The sequence below is a fragment of the Mus pahari genome, chromosome 4 (genome assembly GCF_900095145.1).
Source record: "Mus pahari chromosome 4, PAHARI_EIJ_v1.1, whole genome shotgun sequence".
Classification (NCBI taxonomy): domain Eukaryota; kingdom Metazoa; phylum Chordata; class Mammalia; order Rodentia; family Muridae; genus Mus; species Mus pahari.
In genome coordinates, this window is record NC_034593.1 from 104,995,285 (window position 1) to 105,009,434 (window position 14,150).

A 14,150-nucleotide genomic window follows, 5' to 3' on the forward strand; every position below is an offset into this window, starting at 1 on the left:
AAAAAAAAAAAAAAGAAAGAAAGAAAGAAATTCCTTGGTGATAGAATATGATATGAAACCATGACCTGAAATAACCTCCCTACCCCCACCCCCAGGTTGCTTCTGGCCATGGTGTTCACCACAGCAACAGAAAGAAAACTAGGGCAGTGGGAATGGAAATTAAGGGCAGTCACCATGGATACTAGTAGAACTGTCACCTGGCACAGCTATGCCACTCCTAGGACACTATGAGAGTGCAGCACGGAGATGTTTACTACAACATCACTCACAGTGGCAAAGATACAGAATCAGGCAAGGTGCTCGCCAACCAGTGAGTGGATAAAGAAAATGTAGTATATATACACAATGTAGTTTTATTTAGACATAAAGAATGAGAACATGCCATTTTCAGGAAAATGGATGGAACTGGAGATCATGTTAAGCAAATTAAGCTAGATTTATGAAGACAAAGGTCACCTTTTGCCTCATATGTAGAATCTAGATTTCAGTATGTATGCATGTGACACGGATATAGAAGGGGAAACTATTTAAAAGCGGGGAGAGGATTGCTGGGAAGGAGGAGGAAGGGACAGGAGAAGGTAAAGCAGGAAAAGGCTAAATCATGTTTTCTACACATACACAACACACACAATGCACACAATACACAACCAACACACACACATACCACTCATACACAATACACACACCCAACATACACATACCACACACACACAACACATACACACACAAAACACATACCACACCACACACACACACCACTCATATACAATACATACACAACACACACACGAACCATGAGAGCAGAGGAACTACTTGAAAGGAGGAAGAGGACCAGTGGGAGGGATGAGGGAGGAGGGAAGAGGGAGGAAGGGATACAAAGGGTTATGTTCAGGATATGAGTATGAGCAAAGCACAACAGACACACAAAATGTCACAACAACACCCATTCTTTTGTGCTCTAAAAGGTTAATCATTTATCTGACATGGTGGCACATGCCATGAGTCCAAGCACTCAGGAGGCAGCAACAAATAAGTTCCAGGCTAGCCTCATCTACATAAAGAGTTCCAAGCCAGCCAGTGATACAATTAAGATTATTTCACAGGAGAAAAGTAAATATTTCATTCTCAAAAGGGGAACAACATATGAAATGAAAACAAATAAAATTATTAATAACAAAAAAAGAATTTTTATTTAAAAAACTTATTTTTCCAACCAAATTATCATCCCCTCTGGCTCCTCTTGCTTTAAAGTCCTCCGGCTCCTTCTCTACTTCTCTTTCCTAGTTTGGCTTCAGCGTAACCTCCCAGTCTGCTCTTAGGCCACGCGGGCCTTCAGCTGTCCTGGGAACACTCACAGCTATTAATGGCCATAATCGCTGACAGCTACCAAGCACTGTTGGTAAGCGCTTGCACAATACTTCATATGATTTTTGTCACCCAAACACCATAACTATTCTATTACAATGGACACCATGACCTCAACTTCATCACTCTGTAAATCACCAGTCATTTTCAAAGCCACGGTCATATTTCTGCAGCTTAAATATTCCTGTAATATTGTGTAAACTTCACACAAACAAGAAAATTTGATTTGCTCCCCGATCACTATAATTACATTGTTTCCCTGAAGCTCAAAGAAGTTAAATAAGTTGCCAAATACCTCCATAAAAGGAAGTGTCAGAGACAGAATTTGAAGCCAGGCCAGCTTGCTTTCAGAACCTGAAAACTCAACCACAGCACTAAAGCACCTCTGTTCTTACTTTTCCCACAGCCATTCACCAACCTCTGGCCTTCACTAGGACTGCTTGGAGGCTCCTATTCATCCCGCAAAACCCAAATGACAAAGACATTAACATGTCCTCACAGCTTCCTAGCCCCATTGGGGGAGTGGGGAGAGAGAGAGAGAGAGAGAGAGAGAGAGAGAGAGAGAGATATTAAGTATCTATCATTTACATCTTTATCTTTGTAACTGCTGTAACAGAACATATGCAACGTAAAGCCATCAAAATACTATGTCTTTGGGATTCATGCTGCCCTAGGTTCCAACTATGATTCTGTTATTTGTTTGTAGGACAATCTTGGGCAAAAGCATTAATCTCTTTGCCCCTTGATATGTTTATATACAAAAGAGAAGTAATCATTCTTACCATACCCATCCATTTACACATCCACCCATCTTCTTATCCAGCCAACATGTACCTGCGGAGTGCCTACTATCTAACAGCATCCAGGAGTGTAACCATGGCAATGAAGGTACCATCTCTGCTCCCACAGTGCTTAGAGCTTACCGGACAATGAAATCCATGGTACTGAGGGGTGCTACAACAAAAACCAAAGTGGGATACAGAACAGCTTACAGGGGAACCATCGGGCCCCCCCGACAAAAGACTTGGGAGTCAGGTAAGGACAGGGTGATGACTAGCAGTTCAGTGAAAATGTCATTAAAAATATAACATAGCAAATATTCAAGACAGTTACCACAAGCAATTTCAACTTAATAAAACACTTCCACACCACCCACACCCTCATCACATGTCCCCCGTTCCTCAAGCACTTGAGAACTTCTCCGTCAGGAAGCAAATTGGTTTCTACAGTAAGGGGTGGGGGTAAGGGGGGGTCACCCAAAGTGCAACCTCGTGCTCTGGCTCTGGACAGTGGAGACAAGGCTAACCCAACAGGCCAAGATAATGAAAATAAAATCTGACTATCGCTTAGCACTCTGTCACAGCCTCAAGGGTTCCTTAACATTTATTCCTGTTTCCCATGTTAAAGCGGTTAATGACAGAACAAGGAAATCATTTTTACATTTTTCTGGGGGCTGAGCTGCAGCAAAAAGTGAACGAGCAATTGCAGCTTTCAAAAGAGATGCTAATTGTAGCTTTTAAAATATTAGACTCCCTCTAAACACCCATCTCCTCCCCACCCCCCATCCTCCAAGTGTTCCTGGGTCTCTCTTAAAGGTACAGGGAGGATATTAACATTCACACTTCATTTTCTTACCTAGGAAGTTCCAAGGGGGTTATGTGTGTGATGGGAGGGGATGTCCCTGGCATGGTGTGTGTGTGTGTGTGTGTGTGTGTGTGTGTGTGTGTGTGTGTGTGTAGTCAGAGGACAAGCTTGGGTGTCATCCTCACCTTCCACAGTGTTTTGGGATGTAGTCCCTGGGATGTATAAGCCTGCTAGCTTCGGGGATCTCTCCTGACTCTGCCTCCCATTTCACCCCAGGAACACTGAGATTACAGATGTGTGCAGCAGCATTCAGCTTTTACAGTGGTCCTATGGGTTTGAACTCAGGTTCCTGTGTGCACAGGCAAGTGTTTTACTTCCCTGAAAATGCTTCTGTTGAGCGAGTCAGCCCTGCTTGTTCTGGGGTCCCGCACGGCCTTTATCTTCAGCAGCAAAAGGCCAGTCTCACAGAGCAGCTTCATGGGCTGTGAAGGAGGACTGCTCCCAAACCCCCACTCACTTCCACAGGAAGTGGGGACCTCCACGGTCCTTTAAACTTCCTGCCAGCCAGGCAGCAGTGGGAAAACCTAAGCCCCCACATCAACTACACGGGAGGTCACGGAAGGCTTGGGATTGGAGGTCCACACGGGGGATCTGCTTTCCTCTCAGGGAGAGAGAGGAAAGGCAGCCATACACCCAAGCCTAGGCACAAATGTCGTTTTCTGAAGCACAACAACAAAAGAAGTGGGGGGAGTTGGCAACTCCACCCCCACATTTTATAATTAATTACTGGAAAATTATCCTATTCTGGCCAAAAAAGAGGGATGTGGAGGAGGAGGAGGAGGAGGAGGAGGAATGAGAGTGAAAAGAAGCAACAGAATGAGGCCAAAGTTCACTGTGTAAACAGCATGGGGTGCAGAAGGGATTTCTACTGTGTAAAAAATCCCTCCCACCCCCCCAGGGGGAGCTCTAATTAGCACAGGAGAATCCCACATATCCCTCCTAAACAGGGATCCCAGAAGGCAAGACCTTCTTGACAATTTCCTGATGCTTCTAGCATCAAACTTTCAATGAGGATGGCACGAGCCTGTGGCAATGTAATCCACGAGCTGTTTGTATCATTATTTATATAACACTTTTCCTGGAAATAAAAAGATCCATAGTCAGTTCTAAAAAAAAAGAGGCCGATCCACAAAACAACTTATGAAAATACTAGATGAACTCAATTCACTGTAACGTGCCAGATGGGTGCATCAGCACAGTTGAGAAAGTTTAAATACACTGCCCCGTCCCATCTAGCACCCACCCGTGAACGCTTATCTCTGTTCCACCCCACCCAGTCCCGTGGATTTCCACACTTATGATACAAATCTCCTCAGTGTGTATAAAGGGATTAGAATCTGACCAGAATCAGGTCAAAGAATGGGCTAAGTGGAACCCTGGCCTATAACAGAATCTAGAGATGTCTGTCCTCTTCTGACCGCTGCAGGCACTACATGCGCTCACATGGCGCACAGATACATACATATAGGCAAAACACCTGTCCATATGAAATAAACACAAAGGTTAAAGTTTTAAATAATGGTGAAATTTCTCATGGAAATCATACAAGGAAAATTATACATGCTAGAGTTTCTCTTATATGGACTATAGAAAAGGCAGTTTTGAAAAGAAGCTTGTAATACAAATGAGTCCAGAGAGCCTACACATGAAAACACACATGCTCATACACACTCACACACACACACACAAACATACACACACACATGCACACACATACACACACATACACACTCACAAACATACACACAAACACACACATGCACACACATACACACAAATGTATAAATAGATACACACAAACACAGACACATATACACAAGCACATACACACACACACACACACACACACACACACACACACAAGAACACACACACATATTCTTATCTTAGGGAACATACTCATATAGGCTCAGGAAACTGGATCCCAGCACGGACTAATCATGGTGCTGTGTTTTACTAAGTGGGCCACGAGCACAAACTCTGTACTTCTCTTCCTCGGCTCACTGCCCCTGTTGAGCACTGTCTTGTCCTGTTAGTTGGCTGAGCAGCCGGCTAAAGAGCAGTGTGGGCGAAGGGAGGCACAGCCCTCCCAGGGAGTCAGGCTTGCTCCCACAAGAGAGCAACCAACCTGCCCACATCCCGCCTCCTTGATACATTGTATATAGTTCTCCCACTTTCCCTCTCAAATGAAACGGATTTCAGTGCCTCTTGACACAATCAAAATTTTAAATTTGTAGTGGAGACTTGACCAATAATTCTTCGCTCCAACAGGGCTAGTAAAAAAGGGAACCCGGTGACTGGATAAAGAGCTCTTTGACAAAATTTTTTTTGCAGTCTCACTTATCTCTGGTGGCTAATTTTAAATGTCTTCCTAGAGACTCTACCTGCTCATACCCTTGAAGTCTAGGGACCTACCCACCTCTCTCTGACCTTCTCTTATTAACACCTTCATTTTCCACGTCATGAATAGTGAGTGGGTCAGCTCCCTGCAGAAGGCCTGGTGCTCTGCTGTGGGAAGACTCTGTTCTTGTAGCACTTCCCACATTTGTTTAACCCCGATCCAGACTGATTTGAGGAGTAGGGAAGCCACCATTCTCACCACCACCCCAAGCAAAGCAAACACTATGCCTGGTATCATGTATTAAGAATGTTTTGAGAGGGGCTGGAGAGATGGCTCAGTGGTTAAGAGCACTGACTGCTCTTCCAGAGGTCCTGAGTTCAATTCCCAGCAACCACACGGTGGCTCACAACCATCTGTAATGGGATCCCATGCTCTCTTCTGGCGTGTCTAAGGACCACTACAGTGTACTCATGTACATAAAATAAATAAATCTTTTATAAAAAAAAGTATGCTTTGAGAACTTAACTAAAAAGTAACCAAAGCCTACAGTGTCCGTGATCTATGAAATGAAAGCTGTCTCCCTTTTAGGGAGCCCCCCACCCCACTCCCTGCACACTTCAGCAGAAGGGAGGGGAGGAGAGAAAGAAAGAAAGAAAACCCAGTTGAAACTTGGCATTTACTTGAAGAGGAGCCAGCAGAATGTAGCACATGGACAGCTGCACAACACAGAGGGAAGGTGTCGATCAGAAGGTTTCCTTGGCACTATTAAATTTCTTTGGTGGCAGCCTCGGCTGGGAAGGCAAGGTACAGAAGTTGCATTCGGGGTTCTGAGGACCCAGAGGTGGTGTCTGTGAACTTACAGGTATAGAACGGCTCAGGAATCTCACTGAGGAGGAAGAGAGTGACCCCGGGAAGGAAGGTCTAAGGATGGTGGCGTGCTCCTCGGGCTTGGCGCTCTGGGGGACTGGAGAGCTGTTCAGGTTGCCCCCAAGACCGCTGCTGCTGCTGCTGTTGCTGTTGCTGCTTCTGGTGTACTGGTTGTTGTTGAGCTCAGGGTAGTTTCTGCCAGGTGTCTGGGTGCTGCCGTTCAAGAAGCTGGTGAATGGGCTGGCTATGAAAGCGGCCTTGGTGAGTGATGTGGTCTTTTTGGTCTCAGGTTCTTCTGTGCCAGCGTTCAAGTTCCCTAGAGAACTGGCTAGCCGGGAATTTATGGAGAAGCTGGGGGGGGGGGTAAAACACAGGTGGGAAGGGAAAAAAGAGACAACAATGCATACTCCTATCTGTAAACACGGAATCACAGCCATACAAGGGAGATGGTTCTGATCCACACAGTGGCCTACTCGGCTTCAGCACTCTTGGTGACGTCAACATTCATGGTCTATTTATACATGCCAAGCTCCCTTGGTCAGAAGCAGTTAACAAAGACCCAAGAGACTGGCTTGAACACTGACGGGTCTCAAATAGAACATTTGAGAACTGTATCTGCCAGAAGCGAAGGGGAGCTAACTATTAGGGAGAGTCTGCAAGCTGACTTAAGTCCGTGATTTAGCTCAGCCCAGACATATTCTAGCATATGCTGACAACAAGCATCCTGATCAGCCGAGTTGGTTCCCACTGTGCATTCTGGGTAAGGAACAGGACTGTTGATCATTAGTATCCCTGACTGCATCTGCATCACATGAAGCAAAGTGGAGAGTCACTAGGAGACTACCACATGCAACCAACCCCTCTACAGCCTGCCAGGGAAGCAGGACAAGAAGACCCAGAAATATAGTGGGGCCTTGGGCTTTCTCCACCTCCTCCCAGCACCCTCCGCTCGCAGATCCGCAGTCAGATTCCTGGCCTGCAGTAGTCCTTCCTTATCTCAGGCAGTGCCCTGTAAGAGGAAGAAGAATTACCTTCTCATATTTGCTCCTGAAGACAAAGAACCTCTGCTTATCCTTTTGGCTGTCACTGAAGGGGACAAACAAACTTTGGAGGTCTTCACAGTGGACACAGTTGGTTGCGGTGAAGAACTTAATCTTCATGGGGGGAAAAGAAACAGGGTGTCACACTAAAGTTGTGCTACCTAAAATATTCAACAATTGTAAATTACAAACACTCAGTGCCCTAAAGGGCATAAAAAAAGGGGGGGGGAGCCCCATTCAGATCCCCTCCTTCCCTTCCAGCTTGCAATTGCCTTATATATGGCCTACAACTGCCATTATTTTTTATCCTCTTGCTTCTTTCACAATGATTCCCTCTGATGAAATCTAAAACATCTGATACTTCACTCTTCAAACCATTGAACCTCTCTTCCATCTCTACAAAGTCTAGCTCAAAAGCCTTGGCTTAGCTTATAAAACAAACAAACAAAAAAACAAACAAACAAAAAACAAAAACAAAAAAACCAACATCAACAACAAAAAACTAAATAAATATAGATAGATGGATGAATAGATGGATAGATAGATAGATAGATACCTCTAAAATCTGTCACTGGCTTCTCTGAGTGGGTTGTACTAGCTCCAAGATTGAACCCACACAATCAAGGGTCCAGTGGCCTCAGGCATCTCCATTCATTCTAGTTGGTTCTCACCTGTCTGTTCACCTCAGGAGGGGAGCAAGACTGCTCATCATCTGTATGTGCAACTGTATGTCCCGTTAAACAAGCAGGAACGTTAACTAGAGAGTCTAGTCTAACTGTGGGTCCCCTGACTAGACTGCACCCCCCTTTGTGTAGTTTGTTTATCCTTTTCCTCCTGCAGGGTGTCCTCTTCTCTCCTCCGCCCCCATCCCAGGCTTCCCACCTTAATGGACCATTTGGTTGTTACCTCCCCCAAAGAGGCTCTCCTGAATCCCCAAGCAGGATCAGCAAGCTGTTTCAACGGGCACTCTCCCAGCACATCACAGCTCCTACACTGTACCTCCTCTCGTTTTTTTGCCTACTTCCATAACCCACTGTAAACTCTGAGAGCAAAGACTCTCTCATCTCCACTCTGAAGGGCACAGCGGGTGCTGCATCATCAGGTTCCCAGTGGACACACAGGGGAAAGGGGCTTCACTGAAGAGAGCCAGGGCTCAGTCAAGGATTTAGTATCAAATATCTTCGGTCCTAGGAAAACCCTGTGCTCAAGCTGGACGGCGCTTTCTGTCTGCCTTTCTTCATCATCCCGCTCCCTCAGCTCTGCTTATGCCATGTATTCCCCTAAAGCAAGAGTGCTAAGGTTATACAGGGAAGTGACTCAGGCTTTGGAGAAACCTGGGCCAGTAAGAGCTACCCATTAAACAGCGCTATGGTTAGAATTTTCTCCTCCAGAAGAAAATGGCAACTTCTTCGTCCCATTTTGTCAATAATACTAGCCAATCACTTTTAGTGTTCTCAGCAGGTGCCACAACACATCCAGGTAATACCAGTGTCTAGGTACCACTCCAGGAGGATCAAAGAACTTTTTTCTTTTCCAAGAGAGGAGCACTAATATTTCCTCTTCTCGTGAATAATAAGAGAAACAACTACCTAGAGATGAACAGATAAAAAATAGAGTAAAGGGCACTAACAAATAAAAAGAGATTAGAATCAGTCTCTGGGTGGAAAAGAAAGTTGCAGAGCTTTTCGGAGTTTACCAGAGACCAGAAGGTGCTGGAAGGTCACAGGACCTAGAGGTCCTAACTCCCGCACATAGCCTGAGGGAAGGACGAGAAATGCCCTTTCAACAGTCATGTAGTTTATTTCCGACTTGGAGAGAAGGCTCAGTGATTAAAAGCACTTGCTGCTCCTGCAGAGGATCCAGCTTTGTGGCTCTCAGCACCCTCATGGCAGCTCACACCTGTCTGTAACTCCGGCTCCAAGGGATCCGGTGCCTTCCTCTAACCTCAACGAGCACCAGGCATACGCTCAGCAGGTACATATACACCTGCAGGCAAAACACTTTCACACATAAAGTAAAATAAATAAATAAACTTAAAATATTGGTTAAGCGGGAGGGGAGGGTTAATTGGCATGTGGGAGGCAGGGGCAGACTCATCTCTGTGAGTTCAAGGCCAGTCTGGTCTACATAGTGAGTTCCAAGAGCAAGAGCTATGCAGAGAGACCCTTTCCTGGGGTAGGGCATATTTTAACAATCAGGAAGAGAGAGGATGTGAAAGGAAGAAAGAGGATAAGCTAGGAGAGGGGTGCTCAGTGATAAAGAATATACAAAGCCCTGGGTTTTAGTCCAACTACCAAGGTTAATAAATGTATAGAGAAAGCTGGTAGTTATATTTATGTTCATGGAGTCTGGTTCTTAGAAAACGTGTCTAAAAAGTCATATATATTGACAGCGGCTAATTGTGGACAGTACCTGAAAGTCTGGGCCATTGCCCTTTGGTGTCCTTTCATATCATCTGACCTGTGAAAACAGAAGACAAGAGGCTCAGGAATCACCAGGTCCCCACAGTTGAACAAAGACCACATGTGGCATTTGTGTCAGAGGCATAAAGATGTTAAACAATCGAAAGAGAAAATCCATGCCGGGTGGATATGGGCATTCACCCACTTGACAGAATGAATCCCGACACCAGCAGACACTGTTTTCGCCTTGAGTGCTACTTATAGCATCTTGCTTTTACACAAAAAGATGACTCAGTAGAGAAGGGTTTGCTGATAATGCCATGACGGTATTGTGGAAACTGAAGTCTGCCTCCTATTTGGAATGTCAGAATTCAAAAGAAAATTCACATCTCAACATGGCTTCTGAGATCTATATAGGAAGGACTGGTCCCTTCGCATACGTATTTGCTAAATTATACTTCTTCCAATACAATGGCTCTCAATCTTCCTAATGCTATGACCCATTAATACATGTCTTTATGGTGTGGTAACTCTCCCCCCAACCATAAAATTATTTTTGTTGCTACTCCATTACCATAATTTTGCTACTGTTGTGAATCACAATGTAAATATCTTATATGTAGGATATCTGATAAGGGACCCTTGTGAAAGGGTCATTCAACACCCAAGGGGTCTCGACCCATGGGTTGAGAACCCTGGTCCCAACACACCCTTGTTTTTCCTTTCAACCCTAGGGTTTCAACTGCTACATAGTCAGACGTCCACCACCAGCACTGATTTTGTTGGGTAACTTTAAACTTCAAAAGCAAGATGGCTTATAATTTCTCAGACACATGGAGGAATCACTTAGGCAATCCTCAAAAATGGAAGGTGAAGTCAGGTAGTGGAAAACACCAAAACTTTGCCCAGCCTTTCTTTTCTTCACACTCTGGCTTCCATACAAAACCCCGGCACATCAGGGAGAACCTGCCTGAGCAGAAACCTTCTTGTGAAACTCCAAATAGAATTTAGAACAGAGAAGCAGAAAGAGCTGCTCAGCAGCTCGAGGCAGAATTCCAGAGACAGAGCTGTAACACCTGTTTTCACAAGCATTTAACGCGTGCCTACTCCCAACAGTGGGGAGACGAAAAACAGCTGGGGGTGGGAGCAAAAGAGCCAAGTGTCAGAAAACACAGGTAAACTCAGGATTTGTAGAATGCCATTCTGAAGTGGAGAAGACACATGTTACCCACAAGTGGAGGTGCTCTACGAACTGAAAGGTTTAAAGATGAGGCTACCTAAATGCACAGGATGGTGAGGAGCGGGGCTGCCTCTGGCTTTTTAAGGCACGTAGTTTGTCTCCCTGCGTTACGTTGTTCTTAATTTCCATATCTTCGTCTTCGAAATTATTCTGAAAAACAGGCATGTCCCATAGAAAGGTCATTCAAACAGTTTAGCTTTATACTGATTTCTTAATAGAGCATAGGTAACCTACAGTTACAGATAAGAGCAAATGATCTTACAAAACAGGAAATGATCTTCCTGTAGCTTGGAGCATTTAAATGTGTTATAAACTCAGCAGTAAGCACACACCCAGCATTTAAATACATCCGTCAAATTCCAAGTCAAAGAAGCGTGGGACTGGATATGGGAGTGTCTGAAATATGTCTATGGCAATGGGTCAGAACCAAAGAGACTGTCACGTGGACACATTAGGCTTTGGAAGCCAGCCTGGCTCAATCCTGACTTTAACACATCCCAGATGTTTCTAGGAGTCGCTACTGCAAATTCCATAACCTACTTATGAGCAAGCTTGGTCAGATAACTGGAGACATCTACACAGTCACGCTCGGCCTTGGCTAACCCTCCAGGAGGCACGCAAGCCCTCTCGGGGGTTAAAGAGCCAACAGCACTCCATGGAAAGAGCATGTTTCCTTCTGAAATTCCATAGTTTTGGAAAGTAGAAGTGGCCGACTAGTGTTGCCCCATGAAACCTCAAGAGGAAGGGCTTCTTACGTTAACTCAAAAGGAGAAGGCCCTGTGGGAAGATGGAAGAGGCAGTTCGTCATCTAGCACAACCCGTGGGTGCAGGAAGAAAGGGCTTTGGCTTGGTTTTTTCTTCATTATTTAAAAAAATAATAATTTTTGGTATTTAGGAACATAACAGTGAAACTAATAATATAGTCTGCTTAGAGGTCTGGGGAAAAGTAAAACAGGATTTTTTTCTTACACTCTATTCTCATATTTTAGGCTGTTACACAATGCCTGGAAATAAAGTAATTTTAAAAGTTATATAGCTAAGTAGAATTAATAGGGTATTTAAAATAGTAGTAATAATACGTGGAGGTTTTTTCTTCTTCACTAAGTTATAAACTTTAAAGAGCCATATCTTTGTTATTGCTGTTCTTGGCTTTGCCTTTTGTTTGTTTGTTTGTTTGTTTGTTTTTTGTTGTTTTGTTTTGTTTTTTGAGATAGGGTCTCTCCAGGCTAGCCTTGGGTTCATGATGCTCCTGTCTTAGCTGCTGTTCTGGGATTACAGTCCTGAGTGTCCATAACCAGCAGGTTAAACAAATAATATCCTATGACATACTATCACATACCTAACAATCTGAATTTAAAATACTGTTTTTACTTTCTTCCTTTAATTTACTAAAGTCTCACTCTAAGATATTGAGCCACCAACCAGGCAGCATACACCCAGCTGATACGAGGCCCCCAACACACATACAGCAGAGGACTGCTGGGTCTGTGTTCAGTCAGAGAAGATGTACCTAACCCTCAAGGGACTGGAGGCCCCAGGGAGTGGGGAGGCCAGGAGGGGTAGGGGTGGGGTGGACACGTCATCTTGAAAACAGGGGGGAGGGAGGAAGAATGGGATCAGAAACTGTCAGAGGGTGGACAGAGTAAGGGGAGGGTGGGTAACGACTGGACTGTAAAAATGATTAAAGATATTTAATAAATAATCTTCTTTTAAGGGGAGAAAACAATACATATGCAGTACCAGCTCACACTCCCTGGAGAAGAAAATAGTGTCTTATCTTAAAGAGAAGAGGAAGGAGGATGGTGTTGCAGTCAGAAAATCTGGACAGGTGGAACCACTTAAGCCCATTGACATTGGATGCCAAGCTACAGGAGTCAGAATTCCCCCTGCTGGGTTTCTATCACGATTTGATCCAGTTTTTCTTCACTATGTCCATACTCCCTCTCAGAACGGTGATGTATCTTCCATGCCGTAGGTAGTATGTTAGAAGGATATCGTTCGTATTTTTGATTTTACAAGGGCTTACAGTTAAGGAATTCTCTTGAGTTTCAGAGAAGACTATGGGGGCTTTTGAAAGTGCACTAAATGCACTGCAAGCCTATGGGAACCAGAGAGTGGAATCTGGTGACTCGAATGAGAACAGCCCCCATAGGCTCGTACATTTGAGTACTTGATCCCCAATGAGTGCAATTGTTTTGGAAAGATTAAGAGGTATGGCCTTATTGAAGTAGGTTTACCACTGTGGGTGGGTTTTGAAGTTTCAAAAGTCAATATTTCCCAGTCAGTTTGCTCTCTCTCTCTCTCTTCTCTCTCTCTCTTCTCTCCCTCCTCTCTCTCTCTCCTCTCTCTCTCTCTCCTCTCTCTCTCTCCCCTCTCTCTCTCTCTCTCTCTCTCTCTCTCTCTCTCTCTCTGCCTCATGGCTGTTGTCTTAAGTATATAAGCTCTCGGGCATGTTCCAGAGCCATGCTTGCCTGCCTGATGCCATGTTCCTCACCAAAATGGTCATGGAGTCACCCCCTGGAACTGTTAAGCATCAACAAACTCTTCCTTCTACAAGCTGCCCTTGGTCAGGGTGCTTTGTCACAGCAACAGAAAAGTAACCAAGACAGATAAATAGATAGATAGATAGAGAGATAGATAGATAGATAGATAGATGATAGATAACAGACAATAAAGTATATGTAGTATGCTTATCATGTATGTCTTAAATAAAATACAAATGTTAAATAATTTTACTATCAAAAGCCACCAACAACCACATCCACTGGCACCATTCTCCAGGATTTTTACTATGCTGTGCACGCTCCCCCTTCCCCTGTCACCCTGACACTCTCCTCCTTACACAAACAGGTTGTATTACCCACACAGCTTTGAGAGTTATTTCTTCATTAAGAATACATATTTGCTGTGCTGTTCTGGGACAAATGAAAAAGAGCCTCGCCTTGTCATTTTATTGCTTCCATAAAATTCTGTTGTCTAGACATGGCAAATTGTTTATTTAACGAATACTTTAGGTCAGGCTGTTCTCTGCCTTTCAACACTGTACACAGCTTTAACAAACATCATTTTAGGTGCAAATGTTTGTCAAACAGTGCCCTAGTACTGTGAAAGAAAAGTTCGTGAAACAGATTTGCTAAGCCCATTTTAAAGCTATGTTCTACATGCTAACTAATCGCCCTCCAAAGTATACACCCTCTTGAACTTCACCTAGCAAAGAGCTTAAGAGTACATCTTTAAAGGATTTGAAAGTT

General features: G+C 44.3%; 1 protein-coding gene across 2 annotated transcripts in view; it reads right to left on the reverse strand.

Moving 5' to 3' along the window:
* The window catches only part of Cdc14a (cell division cycle 14A), a 157,964-nt gene that overhangs the window by 15,446 nt on the left and 128,368 nt on the right, over positions 1 to 14,150 (reverse strand). The window contains exons 12-15 of one of the 2 annotated variants that reach the window (XM_021195617.1): positions 10,937 to 11,049; positions 9,670 to 9,717; positions 7,249 to 7,371; positions 6,211 to 6,568 (exon numbers count right to left, since the gene is read on the reverse strand). In XM_021195617.1, coding sequence (XP_021051276.1) covers positions 6,211 to 6,568; positions 7,249 to 7,371; positions 9,670 to 9,717; positions 10,937 to 11,049 — 642 coding nt within the window. Of the gene's footprint in view, positions 1 to 6,093; positions 6,569 to 7,248; positions 7,372 to 9,669; positions 9,718 to 10,936; positions 11,050 to 14,150 lie in introns of those variants that run through there. The other variant, XM_021195616.2, reaches the window with a different exon arrangement.